At 49.9% G+C, this 25,593-nt stretch overlaps 1 protein-coding gene across 4 annotated transcripts in view; it reads left to right on the top strand.

Annotated features, from left to right (window-relative positions):
• Dlg5 (discs large MAGUK scaffold protein 5) overlaps positions 1 to 25,593 on the top strand; it is a 114,826-nt gene that overhangs the window by 68,424 nt on the left and 20,809 nt on the right. For 2 of the 4 annotated variants that reach the window (XM_037208606.1, XM_037208608.1), the window contains 13 exons: positions 3,883 to 4,067; positions 5,566 to 5,691; positions 10,098 to 10,230; positions 10,999 to 11,126; positions 11,654 to 11,829; positions 12,126 to 12,229; positions 16,739 to 16,831; positions 18,135 to 19,160; positions 20,134 to 20,257; positions 20,611 to 20,755; positions 22,077 to 22,189; positions 22,805 to 22,894; positions 23,091 to 23,241. In XM_037208606.1, the coding sequence (XP_037064501.1) occupies positions 3,883 to 4,067; positions 5,566 to 5,691; positions 10,098 to 10,230; positions 10,999 to 11,126; positions 11,654 to 11,829; positions 12,126 to 12,229; positions 16,739 to 16,831; positions 18,135 to 19,160; positions 20,134 to 20,257; positions 20,611 to 20,755; positions 22,077 to 22,189; positions 22,805 to 22,894; positions 23,091 to 23,241 (2,594 nt within the window). The remainder of the gene's footprint in view (positions 1 to 3,882; positions 4,068 to 5,565; positions 5,692 to 10,097; positions 10,231 to 10,998; positions 11,127 to 11,653; positions 11,830 to 12,125; positions 12,230 to 16,738; positions 16,832 to 18,134; positions 19,161 to 20,133; positions 20,258 to 20,610; positions 20,756 to 22,076; positions 22,190 to 22,804; positions 22,895 to 23,090; positions 23,242 to 25,593) is intronic. The other 2 variants (XM_028879791.2, XM_037208607.1) reach the window with 2 other exon arrangements.

Raw genomic sequence — 25,593 nt, forward strand, 5'->3', positions numbered from 1 at the left:
AGAAATATGCTGTTCTTTCTGGTAGAATGTTGAGCTACATTTAAGTAATCACAGACCATCTTGTATTGTCTCAGACTGACTCTCTGTGAACAAGGTCCCAAGACCAAAGTTCTTAGCTGCATAGACCTGATGGCCTCATGGATTCAGAAGAGCACCCTTGGGGGCCTTTGTCCACCAGCCATTTGTGTACTCAGAGGAGTTTCTGGTTTTCTTCTCAGGGCATTCCAAGTTCTTGTGTGCACAACTTTCTGCTGAGCTGTAGGCCTTGTCTTAAAGCCTTGCTCCTTGGGGTGGTGCCTCCAGGGTTGGGGACGGGGGTGTTCAGTGGTAGCAGGCCTGGGCCTCTCAGCTCAACACCTACCTGTGTGCTTTCCTGCCTGGCCAGCTCTACCTCACCACTGATGAGTCTCCCTTCTGGTCCGGGTGTGCTCCTCTGGGAAAAGACAGGCATGGAGACCTTCTGCCCTTTGGTCGTGTTGTGACTCTGACAAGACTTGGGAATAGTAGATTACCCCCCACCCCCGTCAAAGAGGTTCTTGATTCATGCCTCTACTCCATGTGTCTGATTTTCTGTGTAGGTCTGTTAGGATGCAGGGATGCAAAGTTGTGTGCGGGAAGTAGAAAGTACGGCCAGGAAGACTGGCGTGGATACTCTACAGAGATCATTGTGTACCGGGCATGAGGCAGGGTGGGGATGTGGGTGACCAGGCTACCTGTCTAGTTTGTGTCCTGTTACTGTGCTAAACTCCATGACCCCAAGCAGCTTGTAGAGGAGAGGGCTCATTTCATCTCACAGGTTTTAGCCCATCATTGTGGGAAGCTGGAGCAGGAGGTTCAGCAGGGAGGAGCTTGAAGCAAAACCCCTGGAGGAATGCTGCTCACTGGCTTGTTCCAGGGCTCACATTAAGCTACCTTTCTTACAGCTCAGGTCCACCTGCTTATATTGATCTGGACCCTCCAATATCAATTAGCAGTCAAGAAAATGTCTCACAGGGGTTGGGGCTCAGCAGTTTAGAGCACTGGCTGCTCTTCCAGAGGATCCACTACAGATGTTGGCTCACACACATCTGTAAATCCAATTGTAGGGGATCCAGTGCCCTCTTCTGGCCTCTGTGGGCATGAGGCACACATGCAGTGCACATACGTATATGCAGGCAAAATACTCATACACAAAAATATAAGAAGAAATCTAATATATAAAAAAAATGTCCCACAGACATGCCTGCAGGTCAGTCTGATGGAGGCAATTCTTCAATTGCATTTTCTTCCTCTAGGCATGTCAAGTTGACAACCAAGATTAGCCATCACACAGGCGACCTTTCTGCCTGCAATGGCTCCCTCTGTGCTCAGGTAGAGGTGGGGGCTGTGTAGGGTGGGAGGGACTGAGGCTCTGTACTGGAGTCTGAGCCTTCCTCAGTCACATGGCCTCTCATCTCTCTTGCCTGTACTGCCTTTGTCCTTCTCTGTAAACTGGACATGGTAGTCACATTTGTCCTAGAGGGACGGTTTTCATGTGACACAAACAGAAAACATGGTTAGCAGTTATGTCCTCATGGAGCTGGAATGATAGGAGTCTTTTCTATTATTGCCCATTTAGGATGAGCATGAGCTCTGTGCCAACTGTTTGTAAAATGGGTAAAATGGGCCAATAATGGCAGTCCCATACAGAGGGATCGATGTCCCCCAGACCATTGGGGTGAAGGTCAACACCAAGAGGAGGATGTAGTGCAAGTGTGTGTGTGTGTGTGTGTGTGTGTGTGTGTGTGTGTGAGAGAGAGAGAGAGAGAGAGAGAGGGAGAGGGAGAGGGAGAGGGAGAGGGAGAGGGATAAGGATGTGGTGCTGGGGACACCATTGAGCCACCTGCCTTGTCTGACTTTGATGAAATTTTAGAAAAGAAAATTATGTAAAGGAACCCATCTTCCTTCCTTCTTTCTTTTTTTCTTATACATAGGGTCTCACTTTGTAGCCCTGGCTAGCCTGGAACTCTCGGTATAGCCCAGGTCATCCTTGAACTCACAGAGATCTGCCTGCCTCTGCTTTCTGAGTGCAGATGCTGGGGTTGCAGGCGTACACTTCCATGCCCACCCATAAAGGAACTTTTAATAAGTCAGTAGTTTGGTACATGTCCTAGATAGTCCATCTGTTCCTTTGTGTGTCCTAGTATCTGAGTGTGTACTTGTTGCAAAGAGGGGGATGTAAATATCAAGGTAGGAAATCACAGTGACAAGGCAAGACAAAACAAAACTACAAACAAGACAAAACACAACAAAACAAACCACCTTGGAGAATGACTAAATCGGTCTCCAGGCTAAAGAGGTCTTGGAATGTTGAACACCTACAAAGGGAACTTGTGATAAGACAGCAAGCCTGCTCCATGGGATTTTCAGATTTCAGAAGTGACCCGGGTAGGCTGTGGTCATGCGCACAGAGAAGTATGAAGAGCACCCAGTACCCCTGGGGCTGGCCTCCAGCCGCGAGCATCGTTAATGTGGAGGCTTGACGTCTGAGCCACAGCCCTCAGCCCTTGGTTCTCAGCACTCAGGCAGTCAGGCATGCCCTTTAGTCTGGAGTCCTCTGGGCCTGTGCAGGGGGTGTTGGCTGGGTGACAGGTGACCTGTCAGCTGAGGCAGGAATCTTTTCCAGGCGTTGTTCTGAGTCAGCAAGCAGCAGGGGAGAACCCCCCCTCCCTTACCCCCACCTGCAGCCGCCTGAGTTGACATTCTCAACTTCTCCGCACCTTGTTCTAGGTTCGTGCCCCACTCGACGTTAGCCAAAAGGAAGGCAGATCTTTGGTTCTTAGGTGTGAATGTGGCCCCAAGGAATGATGACCACATTGTTTGGCCACCTGTGCAAGGTCAGCTGGATAGGCCTTCCAGTTGGTTCCCTGACCACAGAGAGTCTTCCTTTGCGAAGTTCTCCCAGGTCCAAGCTCACTCTCCTAAATGGAGCACTGTGCATAGAAAGGGCTGTCTGAGATACCCTGGCCGGCAGGACCGTGTCCTCTGGGTACAGCTGTGTCTACGTGAGGAGCGGAGCTCAGCTGTGCCGCCACAGCAGCAAGATGGTGCTTTAGAGGGCCACTGCCACAGGGAAGGTGTCCGAATAGAAACAACACCGTCCCCACCTGGAAGCCGTGTTCTCTGGTCCACAGCTGGGGCCTTCGGTTGGGCAGTGCATCTGCTGGGGACTGGGTGCAGCCCTTGGGTCCTTCCTGAAGGCCCTTTTCAGGTGAGAAGCTTCTGAAACAGCCCATATCTTCCCAAGCCCAGGCCTCAGAAGTACCTGGCACCTCAGGACCACTGAGGATGGCAGGGTGAGACCCCAGGCTGAGTTCCTGGAGGCTGCGAACTGGCGTAGAGGTCAGCAGAAGGCGGAGAGGAAACGCCAGTGAGAATGGTCTCTTGGCAAGGGTAGGACTGTTGGAAGTCACTGCTGTATTCCTGCAGTGTGTCCTCAATAAAACTGAGGGCTCAGGCGGAGGTCTGTCACCTGGACTGTCTTGGCTCCCTAGTTCCACTGTTACTTTTAATCTCTCTACTCCATCTCACTAAAGTGTCTGAGGAGCAGTGTCTTAGGGTGGTTCGTCTCAAAGGCCAGCCATTTGGAGGAGCCCAGTGGGAATCAAGGGGAGGCAGAGGCGGATGGGAGCCACCCCATTCTTCCGCACTGGTTTTCTATGCATGCATGTGCACCTCCTGAGCTCGGTGAGGCCAGCATCCTGAGCAAAGGGGAAGGGCCTCACGGGGAGACGAATGCTAGCGTGTTTCAGGTGTAAGTGCCCGAGCTCAGTGCTTCTCTTGAGCCTCAGCTCCCCTTTGGAACTGGTAAGGTTTCCAGGTCAGAAGGCTGGGTAACCCCTTTCACCTACCTCTCGCCCTTAGATCAAAGACACAGTGACCATGGATGCTGGGAGAGCCAACAAAGAGGTGGAAATCCTCCGAAAGCAGTGCAAGGCATTGTGCCAGGAGCTGAAGGAAGCCCTCCAGGAAGCAGACGTGGCCAAGTGCCGGCGGGACTGGGCCTTTCAGGAGCGGGACAAAATTGTGGCAGAGCGTGACAGCATCCGGTAAGGATGCTCTTGGATGGGTGTGGTCCTATATTTCTCTTGTGCACCGAGGTCTCTTGGTAGGATTGCAGTCACTGGCCGTGTGTCCAGGTAAGAAGGCAGGGACTGTGGCGCCTTCTTCTCCCCCTGAGCTGATTCTTGCCTCACCTCTTGGCTTTAGAGTTTTCTATTGTGTTTCCTTCCTGCTTCTCTTTTGGACATCTTGAGTGTGTGCTATGACCAGGTCAAAACCATCTTTCTCTTTAAGGGCTTGATGGAAGCAACTTGTATGAAATGTGTCTATTGTTTTTTCCTCTGTGTTGCTAGACGTCTACTGTGTCAACATCTTGGGTTCCTGAGCAGCAAGAATTTAGAAGAGACTCCCATGTGTCTGTGCCTAGTAGTGGCTCTGTGTCGGGGTGTGGGGGGGGGGACAGTACTTGGAAGTGTCATCAGCCAGGCTATCTTGGAACATTGTAGGGCACTGGGTGGAAGGAGGTCTCCCAGGCCCAGTGCCATTTGAGCTACAACTTGAAGCTTGAGTGAAATTTTTTCAGCAGGAAAGGAAGTATGGGCATTGTAGTTGGAGGGAATGCAATGTGTCCTCTGAGGAGGGATTTGGATGTGGCCAGGTCCTGGTCTGGAGAATCACAAGCAGTAGAGTGATAATATCCTTGAGTTTGGGTTCTGAGGGTCTTGACTGGAAGCTGAGGAGTGTGGGTAAGATCCTGGGCAGGCGCAGAACGAGGGATGGTGGAGGTGGTACAGTAAGTTGGTCATTGAGGGATCCTGGAACCCCACCCCCCTCATCCCCATGCTATGAAAGGGACAGAGGTGTGCCCTGGCAGGGCGGATCAGGAGGTGAAGATGGATGATAGGTGCTTGGTGTGGTGTGGGAAAAGCACTGAGGCCTTTTGGGTGCTTCCTGTGTGCCCTTGCTCTGGCTTGCTCTCCATGTTCTTCCACAGTTGGATCATATCTGGGCTGTGATCAGGGAGGTAGAGGTTCTGGGCTCTGGAGGTATGGGAACCAGCCATAGGGCTTGTCATTTTGGAGATGGCCAACCATAGGCCCTCCTGCTGTGGGCTTGGATATGCTGTCTTGGTGGATGAAATGGTTTGGGTTTCTTTTTCAGAATCTTACCGGGTTTCCCCATTGCACCTAAATAGAGTATAGAGACAGAGGTCTGAGTCCTGACTAAGTGTCCCTCAGCCTGGTAGTAGCATGGCCAGAAAGCCCTGTGTATGGTCCTTTAAGGAACTTGTGGGCATTGGAGTGCTGAAACCCACCAGGTGGGCTCCACTGCCACAGAGCTCATGCTGGAAGAGTGAATGTGTGAAAGGTGGGCATTGAGATCTGATTGGTGTCTGGTTATATAGTGGGCTGGTCTGGGTGGTGTCATGCATTCCTTTTGGTGAAGCTGAATCTCGGGAATAGGGGCTGACAGGTGTGGCAAACCACAAGCCTTTCCTGTATTCTTGCCATTTACAGTGACCTTGACCTCTCCTTTTTCTACCAGGACCCTGTGTGACAATCTGAGGCGAGAGCGGGATCGGGCTGTGAGTGAGCTGGCTGAAGCCCTTCGTAGCCTGGATGACACCCGGAAGCAGAAGAATGATGTCAGCCGTGAACTTAAGGAACTCAAGTAGGCTTGGGTGTTATCTGGGTGGGGTGGGCTTATACCTAGACTATCCCTTCTCCTTGAGTGCACTGAACAGGGACTTGTCACTGTTTCCCTTCACTCTGCCGTACTGTGCTAATGTATAGAATGGGCTTGAACATTGCCAGTTCACAGAAGATGGCACCAGCCCATTGAAGCTCATGGAGGAGAGACAAGAATCTCATGCCAGGCATGGGAAGATCGAGCACCACATGGGAAGGAAGGTCCTGTCCCCAGGCAGTCTATTTGGGGACAAACATGCCAGCATCATTCATAGTTCATTCATTTCCTTATTCGTTCCTTTATTCACTTAACAAAAAAAATGTATTGAATATCTGCTCTGGCCCCTTAGAGGCACGAAGCAAGTAACACTAATTAAACAGACCACACTGTCTGTAGTAATGGGACTGAAAGTGCACAGGAGGAGAAAGGTGGGCCTCCCCAAGGAGCATACACTCAAGCAAATGAAGTAACAGCAGGCAGTTTTCCAGGGAATTGTAACTGTGGCTTGGAGGTCTGTTCTACGTGTGTCCTGAGATGCCCATTTAGAGGGCTGTTTGGGGTGTTGGGAACCTTCCTTTCAGTCACAGCACCCTCCAAGAGGGTCATTTAGACACTTGGTTGTAGCTAGAGTTTTCCTGCCTTGCCCACAGTCAGGACAAATCTCTGTCACCTGCCAGTCCCACAGCTACTCAGACCCAACCAAGTAAACACAGAGACTTATATTGCTTACAAACTGTATGGCCGTGGCAGGCTTCTTGCTAACTGTTCTTATAGCTTAAATTAATTCATTTCAATAAATCTATACCTTGCCACGTGGCTTGTGGCTTACCGGCATCTTGACATGCTGCTTGTCATGGTGGCGGGTGGCAGTGTCTCCTTCCACCTTCCTCTTCTCTCAATTCTCCTCTCTGTTAGTCCCGCCTATACTTCCTGCCTAGCCACTGGCCAATCAGTGTTTTATTTATTGACCAATCAGAGCATTTGACATACAGACCATCCCACAGTACTTAGTGGCCCTTAGCTCTGAATGGAAAATATAAAGTACAGAGTTTAGAGTAGAAGTTGGCAGATCGCAATAACTTAGAGTCTGCACTCAGACTTTACCTGGGAGGCAGTAGATCAGCTCATCACGTGACAGTTCCAGAGCTGGTGTACTGAGAGGACAGTGGGAAAGTTCAGATGTGCATGTGCAGGCGTCCAAGCTTCACACAGTGAGTGAGTCCTTTCAGGAGGGAGTGGCAGCTTCCCTTCCTCCCATTTGAGATCTACCAAGATCAATAGCTTCATTATTAAATAACCTACACCAGAGCCAGGTACTCTAATCCAGAGGCAATGTGGCAGGCCCTTGCCCAGGACCAAGGGATGGAATCAGGTACGGGATCCCATCGGCTGAGAATGTGGCTTATCGGTAGAGCATGGCATGTGCAAGGCTCTCATTTCATCTAGCACTGAAATCGAAAAGAAAGAATGATCCGTTTTAAGCGGAACCCTGGAAGCCCCAGAGTGTGGTTTGCAAGGAGGTTCTGCATTTTGCTTGGGCCAGAATATATAAGAAGCATTGGGTTCTGCTTGCTCATTCATCACAGTTCCAGTTGGAACTCCTCTCTGCTAAGGTCTCTTACTGGGGACTTGCTGGTAAGGATGTCCCTGCTGCTACCCTGGAACCTTCAGTCTGGAGAGACATAGGTATCTCCTGTGGTGACAGGCGGGATAGCTCAGTGAGCACCATGTGGAGCATGGGGCCACGCTGTTCTGATGAGGGTAGGATGATGGCCCAGAAGGAGGAATCAGAGGCTGAATTAGCATTCAAGAGCAGCCAAGGCTAAGAGAGGTACAGACCCGGCAGCCTATCCTCATGGAAACAAAGGTAGGTCACTTAGATGTCAGTCGGCAGCACAGATGAACTCAAAGGCAGCCTGGGCCCAGATTTTAGGAAGTAGGCTATCCCACGAAAGTCACCTCATCCTGATGAGGTTCCCAGTCTTTCCTCCATCTTCTTTACTGAATTTCCCCCACAGTTAAGGTTAATTTTGATAAAGTCTGACTTGTTGATTAAAGAGTCTGTTCTGTATTGTATCTAAAACTCTCCCATGTAACCTTCAGCATCAAGGCTCCTTGTTTCCCTAGACCTGGGATTTGAACCAGGGCCTTAAGCCAAGCATTTGACCGCTAACTTACATCCCTAGCCTTTGTTTTTTTTTGCCTTGTAGCTAGGCTGGCCTTGAACTCACCATCCTCCTCAGTGTTGGAGTTACTGTCATATATATGCCACCATACATGGCTTCTTTCAAAATGTTTTACAAATGTATGATATATTTTGAGTTAATTAAAAAAAAGATAGGAGGTTTAGTTGAAGGGAAGTTTTCATTAAAGATTTATTTTATTATTTATTTATGTGTATATGCCTGAATGCAAATGCCAGCAGGGGCCAGAAGAGGGTGTCCAGGTCCCAGGAACTGGAGTTATAGATGCTTGTGAGCTGCCATGTGGGTGCTGGGAATTGGACAATTGAGTCTGGGTCCTCTGCAAGAGCAGCCAGTGCTCTTAACCCCTGAGCCACCTCTCCAGTCCATCTCCCCTCTTTGTAAACTATGGATGTTGACCTGCTCAAATCATTGCTTGAGGACTGTCTGTCCCCCTGAATTGCTCCTGTACCTTTGCATCATTTGGTGGTGTTTCTAGGGCACTTAATCCATAGCTTTGGTCCAAGTGTCGTCACACAGACTCCATTGCAGCTGCTCTAGAGGAAGTCTCAAATTGAATGACTCCTCCATCATTATTTTTAAGACTTTTATTTTTATTTATTTATTTATTTATTTGTGTGTGTGTGTGTGTGTGTGTGTGAGAGAGAGAGAGAGAGAGAGAGAGAGAGAGAGAGAGAGAGAGAGAGAGAGAGCGAGCACGTGCAACTTTTAGGAGTCAGTCCTCTCTCACCTTCCATCTTGTTGAGACACGTCTCTCTTGTTTCTGCATGCTGTCTACACAAGGCTGGCTGGCCTGCAAGCGTCTGGGTGATTTTCCCATCTCCCCCTCCTACCTCACTGTAGGAGTACCTGGATTACAGATGCATGCCACCACATCCAGCTTTTTAATGTGGGTTCCAGGGCTCGAACTCGGGTCATCAGGCTTGCGCCGCACACATGTCTAGCCACTGAGCTGTGTCACCAATTCTCACTTTGTATTTCGTTTCTGAGGTGGCATTAGGTAGCCTACATCTCTCCCTCCTGCATTTTAGCTGAATGTTCTTGGATTGGTTCCTTTCTTGTGTCTGCAACATCATACCTGCCATGAACAACACAAGAGAGGCGGAATTTATTTTGGTTCATGGTCCTGGTGGTGTTAGTCTGTGGTTGCTTGCCCCCATGTTTTGGGACAGAATATAATGGTGTGGGGGGGACATGTGGTGGAGGACAGCTGTTCACTTAATGGGAAACAGAGAAAAAGGGGACTTTAAAAGGAGCTGAGGCATGGTATGGATTGACCCTAAGGACATATTCCTAGTGGCCTACCTCCTCTAGAGTCCCCACTTTCTACTTTTCACCACCTCCCGATAATGCTGTCATATTAGGAGTCAAAGAAAGGCTTAACTTATAGATCAAGTCACCTGTCATTATCTTACTGTCTCTAGAGCAGCGGTTCTCAACCTGTGGGGGATGATACCAGATACCCTTCATATCAGATATTTATATTACGATTCATAAACAGTAGCAAAATTACAGTTATGAAATAGCAACAAAAATAATTTTATGGTTAGAGGTCACCAAAACATGAGGAATTGTATTAAAGGGTGGCGGTATTAGGACTGTTGAGAACTACATCTCCAGAGACAGTCTTCAGAGACACATCCCTAGTTGTTACTAGTCAAGTCATTCCTCAACTCAGTCAATCAAGTTGGTAGTCAAGACTAACCCGTGGCTGGGGAGATGGTTCGGCTGTTAAGAGAATGCACTGCTTTTGTGGAGGACCTGATTTGGCTCCCCGCCCTCATGTCAGGCAGTTCACAATCTCCTGTGACTCCAATTCCAGGGGATCCGATGCCTTTGGCTGCTGTGGCCACCCGCAACTTGTTTTTAAGAAAGACTAGCCATCACAGCTCTACTACTGAGCCTTGTATGCACTCTACTACTGTGCTAGGTCTCTTGCTGGCCTTTGATCTGAAGTGCTTTATACCTCTAGGTAAATTTTGGGAGGATTTTCTGTGTTTAAAAAGCATGGCTATGGAAACCCACTGATAATTTAAGAAAGCTTTTCCCTAGTTTATCAGGAAGCTGAGTGCCAGGGGGAAGAAGCCCCACTTTGCTTTCACGAGTGGCTGCCTTAGTTTGGAGCTGAGTCAGCAAGAGGCTTCCCCTTCCAAAGGCCACGGCCACAGATCTCTCTGTTCACAGGGAGCAGATGGAATGCCAGCTGGAGAAGGAGGCCCGGTTCCGGCAGCTGATGGCCCACAGTTCCCATGATTCAGCCATCGACACAGATTCCATGGAGTGGGAAACAGAAGTTGTGGAGTTTGAGAGAGAGACGGTGAGCTGCCTTGGGTGGCTGTGCTAATCCACTTTCTCGGTGTGATGACTTTGAGGGAATAGAGCATGGCTCTGTTGGGTCTTGTTTCATGGCTACCTCCACTGGGATGGAATGCGTCTTTTCCCTGTAGCCATCTGTCCTGGTTGGGGTTGCTATTGCTGTAATGAAATACCACGGCCAAAGCAACTTGGGGAGGGGAGGAATGATTTGCTTTATGCTTCCACACCTTTGTTCATCATTGAAGGAACAGGAATGCAAACAGGGCAAGAACCTGGAGACAGAAGCTGATGCAGAGGCCATGGAGGGTGCTGCTTGCTACCTTGCTATCCATAGCTTGCTCAGCCTACCTTCTATATAACCCAGGATCAGCAGCTCAGGGGTAGCCCCACCCACAATGGGCTGGGCCTTCCCACATCAATCACTAATTAAGAAAATGCCCTACAGGCTTGCCTCTGGTCTGACCTTATAGAGGTATTTTCTCAGTTGAGGTGCCCATCTTTCAAATGACTCTAGCCTATGTCAAGTTGACATAAAACTAACCAGCACACCATCCAAGCCAGGTTACATCACTCCTGTGTCTCATGGTGGTGCTGCCAAATCCCATGGTAGGCAGGGCCCCAGCCACATTGACAGGAATGTCTGCGGTAGCTAGAATCAGGTGCAGCTAGCTGTTCATACACGTCCAGCTCAAGGACTGAGTGCCCGGCTTGGGGTCCAGGGCATTTCTCCTCCCTGCTTGGTGAAGATCTACCGGTGCTGTTTTGACAGGAGGACGTTGATCTGAAAGCGCTTGGCTTTGACATGGCGGAAGGCGTGAACGAGCCTTGCTTCCCTGGGGACTGTGGCATATTTGTTACTAAAGTGGACAAAGGAAGCATCGCTGATGGTCGCTTAAGGTAAGAACTGAGGAAGCCCACCCCTGGTAGAGCACCCCGAGGAAGACAGATGGCAGCCAAGTGATGGTACCAGGGGCTGGGTTTTGCTTCTCTGGGTAGCACAGAGGTCAGGGAGTATGTGATGAGAGTTGGAAATGGCACTGCCTGCTCATTCCATGAAATAATGAAGACGATAAAGTGATATATACCACCCTCGCTACTTGCCAAGTACTGATGTAAGCACACTGTATCATTTAATCATTCATCTTTGGAATTCTTTGAGGCAGATGCAGATATTGTCTCACCTTCACATGAGGACTCTTAAGACAGCAGGGCTAGGTTCCACAGCTAGTAATTGGCAGAGTCAGGAGTTGAAGCCAAGCTGTCTAATGCCAGCACCTGTGAGTTGCACAACTGTATGCCCTCGGGCGGAAACCTTCATAAGTGTGGATGGTATCTGAACCTGTAAATGGACATGGTAGTGAGGGGCAGCTAGCTACAGGTCCCAGGGTCTGAGTGGGTGCCTGCCTGGCCTTGTCCCTCCTCAGGGTCAACGACTGGCTGCTGAGAATTAATGACGTGGATCTCATCAACAAGGACAAGAAGCAGGCCATCAAGGCACTCCTCAATGGAGAGGGAGCCATCAACATGGTCGTGAGGCGGAGGAAGTCCCTGGGTGGGAAGGTCGTCACCCCTCTGCACATCAACCTTAGCGGACAGAAAGGTAGTGGGCCTGCCGATAAGGCTGGCATCTTCTCTGCTGGAGAGGAATTGTGTGTGTGTGCAGGATCATCATGTCCTTGGGGATGCCTGTTGATGGTGTCTTAATGCAGCCCAAGTGCTCCTCTGGTGCGGGGTCCTATGAGTCCCAAGTGTCTGACTCACCAGACAGGGTGTGATGAGCCCCCATGGTGGGAGTGTCACAAGAGTGGGATTCTTCAGTCCCTTTTATAAATTTTGTCAGCAAATTTGGGTTGGGACAGCCAGGCTAGATCATCTAGTGCCTTCCTGTGGTTGCAGACAGTGGCATCAGTTTGGAGAATGGAGTGTACGCTGCTGCTGTGGTACCCGGAAGCCCTGCCGCCAAAGAGGGGTCTCTCGCCGTGGGAGACAGGATTGTTGCGGTGAGTCTCCAGAACAGAGCAAATTGTCTGCTACACACAGACATTGCACCATGTGAACATTAAAAAAAAAACAAAAACCCCCAAAAGCTTTCTCCTAAGGAAAATGCTGAGATACTGCAACAGTGAATGCTGTAGGCAGTCTAGGAAGGAGGCGAGAATCGTTTCTGTTGCTCCTGAACACTGATAGCAATAGAGTATCTCTTATGCACTCCTCAATGTGTGAGTTTTCCAGACAGTTGTCCAAGAATGAGTATCTATGTGGTTTGTTTGTCTAATTGGGTGTGTGTGTGTTCTGAGAGATCAAGCAATCTTCCTGCCTCAGAGTCATTGTCTGTTTTAAACATCATTTTTTAACTGAACAATATGCCTATTCTTTTAGGCCCCCCACCCCCAATTATCAATATAAAACCTGTTTGCTGTAAAATGGTCAAGTGATTAAAAAAAAAAAAAAAAAACACATATAGAGCAAAATGTAGTCGTTCCTCTTCACTCTTGAATCCACTCCCGGAGATCTGTCCCCACGTGGAAGGTGCCTGCAGCCCAGACCTCATGTCAGTCTTCTGGCATTTGTGTTTAAACACAACAGTGGGATCTACAGTTTGCATTCTACATCACGGGTGGCTTTCCAGGTCAGTCTTCATTAACAGTACCTACCTCATGAGGCTGGGCTGCTTGGTTATGCATACTTAGAACTGTCTCCTTCCGATGGACGTCTGAGCTGTTATCACCGTCTGCTGTTGTATGAAGGCCTACAGTGAACTTCACCTGTAGTACAACTACTTCTGGACTCCTTCATCTCTGCACTCAGTGAGAAATGTAGGCATTAGCTGAGTAACAGAATTTGTATATGTTAGTCTTTGGACCAACCCACTGAGGTGGAAAAAGCACGTACCTTTTCATGGCACACGTGTGAAGTCCAGTTGTACAAAAGACAGTAGTGATAGCACGTCATCTGGTTCTGGACCTGTCTATGAACTCCCATCCTGACAGAAACCATGATTAATAATTTACCATGTTTACTTCCAGAAATGTTTCAAGCATGTTCATCTCTGGCTTTGTTTTGTTTTATAGCTTATTTGGAACTATAATATCCTCACTTTGCTCACCTTGCATTTCTTTTTGACTGCATGTCCGAGAGAGATTAATGTCTTTTGATCTGCCCATGGTTCCTTCTAAATTAATTAATCACTCCAGGATTTTGGGGATGGAACCTAGGGTATAGAGTGTCATGTATGCTAGGTGAGCTCTCGACGGTAAGCACATCTTCATCCCCCGTGTGGCTCTTCAGGGGCATCAGCTAATGCTACGAACCTGTCCAGTGTGGGCATCTTTGCATTTACAAGCCGTGCTCAGTGGCTGCCAGTAACCCCCTCATGGGGTCTTCCAGAGAGTGCTGTGGAATAAGTTCCTGGGTGGGGTTCCCTGGGTCAGAGTGCATAGGCACTGAATGAATACCTGTGCTGCTGTGGCCTGTGTTCCCTAAGAGTCATGGGTCTTGCCAGCCTCACAAGTACCTGATGGAAGAGCTGATCTTGAGATTTGAGAGCTTAAAAACAACATGGAAATGTCTTAAAACTGGAGACAGGGTACAAGGAAAACACATTAGTTGCCCATCCCAATGTAATTACATCCTGTAGATACTTTCTTTTTAGCTTTTGTGTGTGGAGGTGGTAGCGTGTGTGTGTGTGTGTGTGTGTGTGTGTGTGTGTGTGTGTGTGTGTGTGTGTGTGTGTGTGTGTGTGTGTGTGTGTGTGTTCATATGGGTACATGTAGTGCAGATATGCATATGCATGTATTCCAGTGCATGTGAAGACCAGAGATCACCCTTGAGAGTTGCTCCTCAATGAATATCTATCTTTTTTTTGTTGTTGTTTTTTAGTTGTTTTTAAATAATATCATGTGCAGCATTGTGAGGGCACAGTGGAACACTGTGATGTCACAGTGGAGCATTGTGATGTCATAAAACTATGTTGTGTCTTGACACAGTTGATCCTTGTGATATGACAATGTACCATTGTGATAACACAACCGAGCAGTGTTATATAGCATTGTGGTACCACAGTAGACTACTGTGAAAACACAGTAGAGCATTGTGATGGCAGGATGGAGCAGTCTGAGATCACAGCAGAGCTGTAATGTCACAGGCAGCATTGTGACTGCAACACAGAGCATTGTGGTGCCACTTTGGAACAATGTGATGTTTCGGTGGCTCTGTGACAACACCGCGAACCATTGGAAGCACAGTAGAAGAGTGATTTGAGGGGTACCATTGTAGCTAGAGTTTTCCTGCCTTGCCCACAGTCAGGACAAATCTTTGTCACCCGCCAGTCCCACAGCTCAGACCCAACCAAGTAAACACAGAGACTTATATTGCTTACAAACTGTATGGCTGTGGCAGGCTTCTTGCTAACTGTTCTTATAGCTTAAATTAATCCATTTCTATAAATCTATACCTTGCCATGTGGCTGGTGGCTTACTGGCGTCTTCACATGCTGCTGGTCATGGCGGTGGCTGGCAGTGTCTCTCTGCCTCAGCCTTCCACTTCCCAGAATTCTCCTCTCTCCTTGTCCCACCTACTTCCTGCCTGGCCACTGGCCAATCAGTGTTTTATTTATTGACCAATCAAAGCAATTGAGCATTTACATGGCTATGTGTTATGTGAGACTTTAAAAAAAAATCTCTTATTTATTCTTTGACAATTTCACACTTGTATACAATGTATCTTGATCCCCTCCTGTTTCCCCTGCGAATTTTCAACCTTTACTGCAACTGCCATGTCATGTTCAGAAGACAGCTCTTCACAGAGCTTCTCTCCATCTTCCCCATCTTAAATCCTTCCTGTCCCCTCTTTTCTATGTTCCCTGTGCCTCGGGTGGTTGATACAGATGCTCAGTTTAGGACCGAGCACTCATCAGTCACTATTCTCTACACTTTGGTTAGTTATAAGTCAGTACATTAACCAGTGGCCATGGCAGAAAGAGGCTTCTCTGGCTAAGATTGGAAGCCCCACAAATCTATAGATAGAAGTATCTAGAAGGTAGTTTGACAACATGGCCACTTAGCAAAACAACAGACTCCAGAGCTGTGGGCTTTGACCAGGGTTACAATATGAGGCATGAATTCTCTCCTTAGGAGCAGACCTCCAATTCAGTAGAAAGCGTTTGGTTATCCCCATAACCTTCACGCCACTGTTCCACCACTTGTTATGTTGTCCACCCGTACATGGTACCTCTAGTCAAACTCACATCTATAAATTAGCTCAGAGAGTAATAGATTTCCATAAGAGGTTCTGGTTAACTCACCTCTCCTTTATCTCCTTCTAATTCTCCCCAGACCTTTAATCCCCCTTCGCCTGTTTTTTTGAGATAGAATCTCTCATTGGCCTGGTTTTTTGAAAAAGCCTGGGTTGTTGGCCAGTGAATTCCAGAGACCTCCTGTATCTGTTTCCCTAGCACCCATATGACCAGTATGTGTCGCCTACCAAGCTTTGTACGTGGGTTCTGGGCATCAAACTCAAGGATGCATGGCAAGAACTTCACCAATTGAGTGCTCTTCCCAGTTACCCCCTTTTTAAACTTTTGACTCTGAAAGAATTATAGAATCAAAAGAAGTTGTAAAGATAGTTGGGGGGGGGGAGTGTGTGCTCTCATGCACCGTCCATCCTCTGTCTCCCATATTAAAGCCAGCATGGTGACACTGGGGCCGTGTATGCATAGTTCTGGTGGTGTTACCACAAGTGGATTTTTATAAACATTGTAGTCACATATAGAACCATTGCTTCATCATGCATGCTTCCTGTCTGTCCCCTCTTTATAGCTCTCCCCCTCTGCCCTCCCTACACACACAGTCTCTTACCTGGCAGTGGAGTTGTCCTTGTGTGAATGACAACGTACAGTATGTGACCCCTTCAAGGCTTTCACTCAACATGATCCCATGAGAGCTTCCCAAGTGTTCTTTGTCCCACTAGTTCTTGTCGTTGCCACGTGTTTCCCCGTGGCTCAGGTGCACCACATCGTAGACATTCACTGTTCCATACGCCCTTTTTGAGAAGGTTTGACCTTGTCTGTGAGGGATGAGGACAGATTCCAGGAGAGGGTGTCGATTCTTTTGGACAATGGCAGTGCTTCATTCCATGTGGTACTTACTACGTCACGAAGGCTTCTCATAGCCACGGTCTCCTTTCCATTCTCCACCCACCTCCGAGAGGCAGATGTATTTCCTGGCCACCCACAAATGAAGGAATGGTCTGCTACCCCACAGCAGACTGTCTGCCTGGGGTCCCTCATGTTCTGGTCCAGGGTGATGGTAGGATTGTGTTCCACTTGCTTCAGAGGTCCTGATCTGGCTCCAGGTGCTGGTGGGCCTTTCTTCCCTTTGCTCACCCCTGAGTGTGGCTCCTTATAGAAACAGTCCCAGGACTGACAGGTGGGCCTAGCCCCTGGCCTGGCATCCTGGGAGCCCTGAGGCTAGCCCATCGATAGGCCTGACCAGTTCTCTCTTTGGCCCTAGATCAATGGTATTGCACTGGACAATAAATCTCTGAATGAATGTGAATCTCTGCTGCGGACCTGTCAGGACACCTTAACCCTCTCCCTCCTGAAGGTGGGCACTGGGCACTTCCGCCACTGTTGGGGGGGGGGAGAAGAGCCTCAGCTCCATACCCCCGAGCTGTTTCTACAGGGTGCCAGGAATTTGGGGGAAAGTATATGGGTTTGAAATGCAGGGCGTGGGAAGCCTGAGTGGATATACAGGTTGAAGGACAGTACAGTTGAGAATAGTTGGGCACATTTCAGTCTCTGGACAGACAGTCTGATGGCCCTGGAGATGGTTAGCTTCAAGGCCTCTGGCAGTGGCCTTGGAGTTTAGAGAATGGCCGTATGTGGTGGTACACTCAGAAGTTCTTATCCGGGGAAATACCAAGATATATGTGACTTTCTAGTGTTCTTCAGTGTCAGCATAGACAAAGATGATAAAGAGTGTTGAATCTGGTGAGTGGGTTTACGGGTACTCATTATACTTTTATATCAACTTTTCCACAGAGTTGAAAAGATTGGTAATGGAAATTTAGGTACATGGGTCCAGTCCGTTCACTAAGAGATGCTTTCTAAGTTATTTATTTATTTTTTTAGTAGATGTTGGGGGACTGTTTTAAGTCTACAGAACATCTGGGCTGGCAGACTGTTTTCATGTGTCCCCTCACGTGAGCCCTCTAGCCTAGGTTTCCCCCGGTATTGCCACCTTACATTTGGATGTTACGTTTGGTACCAGTGATGAGCCATCGTGGCTGTATAGCTTACTGGGGGTTCACTGTTGATACTGAGTATTCTGTGAGTTTGGACAAATGTATACTAATACGTGGTCATCGTTAAAGTACCCTACAGGTAGTGTCCCTCCCTGCTTGGTCACTGCCACTTTTCCTCAAGCCTCTAAGAACCACTGCTCCTTCTGCTGTCTCCAGATGTCTGTCTTTCAGAGCCATCGTGTCGTTGGAGCCACCTTTCACATAGGCTTGCTCACTTGCACCCAGTTCTTTCTGTGTCTTTTTCTGCTGTCTGTGAGCTCACCTCTTAGCCCTGGTTAGTTTCCCGTTGCCTGGGTTACCATGAATAATTTATTTTTATGCCTAATGATTCTTACACAGTGTGCAGGTGGCTGCAGCTAGGTGCTCAAGGTCAACGGGATTGTATTGCTCTTGTTAAGTTTTGCGTAGCCAGGCCCATGAGAAAGCTTCACGGTTAGACAGTAATATGTACACGCATCTGTGTTTGCCCTCCGTGTGTCTGTCTCTCTCGGGAAGCCGTCGCCATTCCTTTCCATCACTCCTTTCTGGGGACGGTTTCCGATGACAGTGGTAAGCGATGACGTCTCACCTTCCCTTTCTCACCCCTCTGCATCCCTGGCTCAGGTGTTCCCCCAGAGCTCCTCGTGGAGTGGCCAGAACATCTTTGAAAATATCAAGGACTCAGATAAGATGCTGAGTTGTCGCGCCCACGGCCCAGAGGTCCAGGCACATAACAAACGGAACTTGTTACAGCACAATAACTCCACGCAGACGGACATCTTCTACGCAGATCGGCTGGAGGACAGGAAGGAGCCGGGCCCCCCTGGAGGCAGTAGTTCTTTTCTGCACAAGCCTTTCCCTGGAGCCTCCTCTCCGGCCTCCCCGCAGGCCTGTCCTAGCACCTCTGAGCGTAGTCTGAACTCATTCCGCTCCGACGCCTCTGCCGAACGTGGCTACGGGCTGGTGGACGTGCAGAGCCAGCGGCCACTGCTGTCTTTTGAGACTGAAGTGGGCCCCTGTGGGGTAGGAGAGGCTCCCCTGGACAAGGCCGAGCCTGATGGCTCCAACAGTGGGGGGACCTGGCCCAAGGCTGTGCTTGGCTCCACATCGGGGCCTGAGAAGCTCTCCGTGTACAAGAAGCCCAAGCAAAGGAAGTCCATCTTTGACCCAAACACTTTCAAGCGCCCACAGACGCCCCCCAAAATAGACTACCTGCTTTCAGGCCCTGGGCTTGCTCACTCCCCCCAGCCCTCCAAGAGGGTAGGGTCTCTGACGCCCCCGAAGCCCCCCAGGAGAAGTGACTCTGTCAAGTTCCAGCACAGGCTGGAGACCAGTTCTGAGTCAGAGGCCACTTTGGTGGGCAGCTCACCTTCCACCAGCCCTCCAAGTGCCCCACCCCCCAGCATGGACCCCGAGGAACCCATGCATGCTTCACCCACTCGCAAGGCCAGGGTCCGCATCGCCTCCAGCTACCACACTGAAGGGGATGGAGACACCTCCTACCTGCCCGCCAAAAAATCCTGTGATGAGGACCTCACCTCCCAGAAAGTGGACGAGCTGGGGCAGAAGCGGCGTAGGCCAAAGTCTGCCCCTAGTTTTCGGCCCAAGATCTCTCCAGTAGTGATCCCTGCTCAGTGCCTGGAGGTAGAGGTTGGCCTGGGGCTGGAGCAGCTGGGGTGGGAGCCTGCAGAGTTGCCTCACCCAGTTTCCCAGGCTTGTATGGAGCTGGTGCCTTTGCTGGTGGTGTGTACCTGCAAGAGTGGGTAGGGTGGCAGGTGGATGCCAGTGAGCAACAGTCCCCTGTAGATGGGAAAGCATCACGAGACATGCATGGTAGTGGGAAATGACACCAAGAGAATGCTTACCTGAGAATAATGTTTGGTTTACTTGTTAAAGAAGTTTTTGAGCTAAGTGACATATTTGCCCAAGAAAGGTTGGGAGAAATGAGTGGTATACTCTTGGTACTGGCTGCAGGGCAGACTAGCTGTGTGTGCTGAAGTTTGCAGAAGGGAAGACTGCTGAGAAATGAAACTCCTAGGGCACAGTGCACACTGCTCACTGTGCATCCTGTCGCAGGCATGCATTCTCATCTTCCACTCCCACAATCTGTTTCTTTGGAAGGCAGATTCTAACAGCAACAACAAAAACAGGCAGTGGTGGCGCACACCTTTAATCCCAGCACTCGGGAGGCAGAGGCAGGTGGATCTCTGTGAGTTCGAGGCCAACCTGGTCTTCAGAGCAAGTTCTAGAACAGATAAGGCTACCCAGAAACCTAGTAGCCCTGTCTTGGAAAAAAAGGAAAGGAAAGGAAAGGAAAGGAAAAGAAAGGAAAGGAAAGGAAAGGAAAGGAAAGGAAAGGAAGAGAGAGAGAGAGAGAGAGAGAGAGAGAGAGAGAGAGAGAGAGAGAGAGAGAGAGAGAGAGAGAGAGGCAGATTCTCGGCACTTGTATGATGGGTCTGTACAGGAAGCCCTTGGCTTCCAGGTGTCAGGTATTGTGAATGGGCGATACCTCTCCCACTGGTCACTAGCCTGAGTGGGAGAAGCTGGTGCATGAAGTCAGTTGTTTGCAAACATACCGAGCATTCACTTTCCTCAGCGGACATGCTCACCTTTGATTCTGCAGGAACAGGAGTGTGTTCCAGCCGGCGGAGAGCTCTCCCCAGAGGTCCAGGAATGGTCCCCGTACTCACCAGGGCATGCCAGCCGTCATGGCAACCCCCCACTCTACCCCAATCGGCCGTCTGTGGGTAAGCTGCTGGGACAGGAATTGGGAACAGCGGTGCTGTGGGTTCACAGGGATGTCCAATCTTTGGAAAGAGGGGACATTGTCACATGTATTCCACCCACAGTTGCTGCCCTTTCTGTGACCGTTGACCCCGTCTCTGAATGTATCATTTGCTCTTTGCAATGAATCAGTCCTTTTTTATGGTTGGGGAGAGGCCATTAGTCAAAGCCATATGGCAAACTGGTAGCTAAAAGTCTCTACCTAGAATGTTTTTTCCCTAAGACTGAGACTCCCTGGTGTTTGCGGGAGGGTGTGCTCCAGTCCAGGGCTGTTTAGGTGTTTGGGAACCACTGTCCTGACCCAGCCCATTTCTAGGCACCGTTCCCCGGAGTATGACTCCCAGCACCACTGTGAGCTCCATTCTTCGGAACCCCATCTATACTGTGCGCAGCCACAGGGTGGTCCCCTGCGGCTCTCCACCCGTGTCCCGTGATGCCGGCCCCCAGGGCTTGTCTCCCAGGTATGCTAAGGCACTTACACTTTGCTGTGTACCAGCTGTCCAGTCTCTTGGTTGGAGAGTTACTGCAGCATAGAGGCCTGTAGACAGAAAATCCTCTTAGCTAGCTGGGAAAGGGCTGAGGGAGCAGTGCTGGACTTAGTGAATGCTGTGTGAACTCACTGGTATTCAGAGGATAGTGATGGCAGGTCCGGTGCCCAGGTCTGAAATTTCAGTAGAGAAATTTTTCTGATTAGGTAGAATACCACTTAATATATTAAAAAAGAAACCTGAAATTAAGTGGTGGTGGGGGGGAGGGCGGGAGGAAGGTGGGGTCAGGATCACCCTTATTCATTCATTTGGCAGTTTTTTAATGAGCACCTACTATGTCCCACTGGCTGTTCTGGTTTCGAGGACAGACAGTGATAAACTTGAAAGGCAGCTCTCCATCCGTGGGGCTTTGTGGTCAGTGCAGGAATGCAGACGTGAGAATAAGACAGTGATAACGTGTGGTACTGAGTGGCCCTGAGTCAGAGAAACAGGGTGACAACTGGGCTGTGATTGGAAAGAGGGGGTCTAGGAAACTGAGTGGTTGCGGAAGATACTGTGGCATAAGGGCAGCTGTTGTGACTAGAGGAACGATAAAGACCAGCCGTAGGGGCTGGGATGTAGCTCAGTACAGAACACTTTCCTACACACGCAAGGCCCTGGGTTTCCCTCAATCCAAAAGGAAGAAAACAACAGTACCCGTACAAAATTTTGGGAGGAGCCTCTGGAAGGAGGGCTGCGGGGGGTGGGGGAGAGGCTGAGGGCTGGGTGTCTGGGTGCGTAGGGGGAGCTCGGCACGGGGCAGTGCATCAGCGGGAGGCCCAGACTAGGACACAAGCTCTCAGAGACTACAAGGGAGAGCACTAAGGAGTTTTAGACAGGGAAGAGATGTCAACATTACACAACCTCAACCACCTGGTTGGGACTGACTGCAGGCCAGCCGGATGTGGGTGGTCCCTGGGTTCTGTGCACTAGCTCCAGTTTCCTGGGCATGCCGTCCTGAGTGAGGCATAACACACCACTCTTGCTCTCTCCAGGACCCTCGGTGCACATCCAGCCTCCCCCGACCCCACCCTCCCTATACCATTTTCCTAGGCCTACACACGGTAGAACCATGTTTCCTCTGCCCATCCAATTCCAGTCCTGGCCCTGTGTGCCCCCTCTAAGGCCCACAGGTCCATAGATGCCATCTATGAGAAGTGACTAGGGTCAGGCCGCTCACTGTGTTTCCCCCTTTGGTCAGGTCTGGTCTTAGTCCTTCTCCAGGGCCCCTCACCTCTCTGATTCACTTAAACAGTGTCCAGCACCAGGGACGCCTCAGCCTGGACCTGAGTCCCAGGGCCTGCAGCGACTACCCCGACATGAGAGCCTCCCAGGGTTCCAACTCCCTGCCCTCCAGTGCCCGTCTTGGTAACTACCACTGGTGCTTGCATCTTGATAACCAGGTCTCTGGGTGGGCTGTCCACGTGACTCCTTTCCCTCCAGAGGCTGAGCTCAGCTCCCTCCCCTGAATGGCTGATACCTCGTGACCCTTCTGGCGTACCTATGTTTTCTGAGCCACTGCCTTCTGCTCGCAGGCTCCATGATGGTTACATGGTTGTTTCAGGTGACCTCTTGGTTGGAGTCTTGTTTCCTGACCCTGAGTTAGTCCATCTTGGGTGTGCTGTATGGATACACACTTCGGGGAAATGTCACTCTGAGGGGAGTGTTGTGTTGCCTGGTAACAAGACCCTGGGAGAAGTTGTCAGGGCTTCAGAGCATCTGCTGTAGTAGTTAGGTTACTATTGCATTTTGGGGCTTGAAGCAAGGCGTGTGCTCCTGTTCTGGAGCATTCTGGGCCTGCTAAGTTCCTTCTAGCGTGAGGAGCCAACTGTCTGCTTCTCTGTAGTTCTCCATGGATCATTTCTCTCGGGGATACCTGACAGGATCTCTGTGTTACTTACTGCATGGACTGCTGAGAAGTGCTGAGGACTGAGGGCTGTTTAGTTACAAGGCCTGACGCTGTGTCTCCTCCTGGAACAACAGGGTCTTCCAGTAACCTGCAGTTCAAGGCAGAGCGGATTAAGATCCCATTAACACCAAGATATCCCCGGTCTGTCATGGGCTCCGACAGAGGTAAGAACTGGGCATTCGCTCCTGTGCCCGCTCCCTTGGGTCCCTCTCGACATCCCAGTGGGTTGATGAAGGTTAACTGAGCCTAACCCTCATCTGTTGCTGTGGGGACAGGAGGCAGTGTGGAGACCGTCATCCAGGCCCAGGTCACATCCGGATGGCAGATGAGCCATGCCACCTCTTTCTTCTCTTCCCGCAGGTTCATTGTCACATTCTGAATGCAGCACTCCTCCCCGGTCCCCGCTGAACGTCGACACCCTGTCCTCCTGTAGCCAGCCCCAGACCTCAGCCTCCACATTGCCCAGAATTGCTGTCAACCCCACTTCCCATGGGGAGCGGAGAAAGGACAGGTGAGTGTTAATGAGCTCCTGCGGCTGGGACAACCCAGGGGACTTCACATCTGCTCTGGGGATGGGACGGTCCAGAGAGCACGAGGCGGACTGGAGAAACAGTTGGAGCTGGAGCCGGAGCAGGTCAGATCTGGACGGCAGGGACAGAGCAAGGCGGGCTCTCCCCCGAGCAGTGACCAAGCAGGATGCTAGAGAAGGCCTGGTGGTGACGGGATATGGAGGTCCTGCTTCCTGCTTGCCGGGCCCATTTATGCACTGTTAGAAAGTCTCAGCTACATGAGTGTTCCTACAAGAGTAGACCGTGTCCAAACCACCCGAGTTCTGTGGATGCGAACTCTGTGACTGGCCTGATCCAGCTAGAACCAGGACTCATTCTTATCCCTTAATCTTTGGACCCAAGTATAGTTCTCTGCATTTCTTGGTTCTTTTGCTCTACCCTAAATTGTTTTTTTTTTTTTTTTTTTTCCTTTTGAGGAATGAAATGCACATAAGCAGGCAGATCTCTGTGAGACAGCCAAGGCTACATAGTGAAGCCCTGCCTCAAGAAACCTAAATAAATAAATTACATCCTATTTGATTTGAAAATCTGAACTTGTAAGAAAAGAAACCCAGTGAGTGTTAACCTGAGAGCCCAGGGGAGCAAATGGATCCAACCCCAGGGCCCTGTCGCAGGGCATCAGCTACAGGACCCAGGGTAGTGTTCAGGGGTCCTTTCTGGGTGACAGACGGGAACGTGGAGGGGTGGCTTTGCTCAGCTCTAGCTCTGGCTTCTCCAAATGAAGTGTGTCCACATTGTCACACGAGTCACACACCCTATCAGCTTCCTGCTTTGGGGGAGAGCCAATGGGAGCGATTCCTGCCGTGCTGGGCCTTACAGTCCACCTAGAGATGAGTTTAGCCCCTGTGGCCCAAGCAACAGCTTCCCAGTTGAAGGGAGTCTCCTATCCAGAACCCGGAGTTCCCTCTCATACAGTCATGAGAGAAAATCGGGGAAATGGAAATCAGGAAACCCTGACTCATAGGGTCATTTGGAAGTTTCTTCTGTGTGTGTGTGTGTGTGTGTGTCTATGTCTATCTGTGTCTGTGTGTATCTATGTATGTCTGTAGGTTTGTGTGTATGTGTGTGTATCTGTCTATGTGTATCTATGTGTGTCTGTAGGTGTGTGTGTGTGTGTGTGTGTGTGTGTGTGTGTGTGTGTGTGTGTGTTTGGGGTATGTGCACATGAGTGCTGGTGCCCTTGGAGGTCAGAAAGGGGCATCAGATCCCATGGCACTGGAGTTATAGGTGGTTTTGAGTGGCCCAGTATGGGTGCTGACAACTGACCTCAGGTCCTAAAAGAACACTACACACTACTAACTGTGGAGTTATCTCTTCAGCCCCAGCTTCTCGGCTTTTATGTAATATTGTTAGACATGGTCACCCACTTTTGTCTGGAGCTGAACACACTATGTTAATGTGGACAGAGGAAAAGGTCCGTCACTGGGTGAGAAGGAACTTCGAATGGAAACTAGGCTTGCCCCCTCCCTTGTTCACTGTCCATCTTCTTAGGCTGGCCTATGAGGATGGTCTTCAGATGGTGGTCTGCAAGGGACCTTGGAACTCTACACTGCCTGACACTCTAATGCATGTTCAGTGGCGGAATTGATTGTATGCAGAAGCTAGAAGGTTAAGGGAAGACTTGTGGAGGAGTGGGTTTGAGAAGTGAAACCACCAGGCGGTGGGTGTCAGAACAATTTAAGAAGAATTTCATGGGACAGTGGGATGGCTCAACAGATAAAGGCACTTGCTGCTGGGCCTGGTGACCTGAGTTTGATCTCCTGGACCTATGGGGTAGAAGGAGAGAACTGACCCCACCCCTACCCCACAGGTTGTCTTCTTACCCCTCACGTGCACCACGGCATGCTCATGTGCATGTGCACAGACATACACACGAATAAATAAATACAAAGATAAAATCTTTTTTAAAATGGGGGGGAGGGGACAGGCATTTTACCCTATGCTCTTCCAAGACACAGCTGTGGAGGCCCAGGCTGAGGTCTTCTGAGCTTGTGAATGTTCTTTTTGTCTCATAGTAGTGACGGGAGCAGGTATCTCAGGCTGGTCACCACCAGGAACTTCCCATGGGCCTTAGAGGGGACCCAGGAGGAAGGGTAATTCCCTTCCTCAGCCTTTGACTGAGACTGAGGGGCCCTGGGCTGGTGAAGCTACCGCTGGGGAGGGCTTGGTAGAGCCCTGGGTCTTCTGTGCAAGTGTGTGGTCCTCCTCTGATGTCCCTTCTCTCCTAACTCTTGTCCATTGATGTATCTCTCCCACCACAGATCCCTTCTGAGGCTGCCCGTGGCTATTAGGCC

This window comes from Peromyscus leucopus, chromosome 9 (assembly GCF_004664715.2).
Source record: "Peromyscus leucopus breed LL Stock chromosome 9, UCI_PerLeu_2.1, whole genome shotgun sequence".
Classification (NCBI taxonomy): Eukaryota; Metazoa; Chordata; class Mammalia; order Rodentia; family Cricetidae; genus Peromyscus; species Peromyscus leucopus.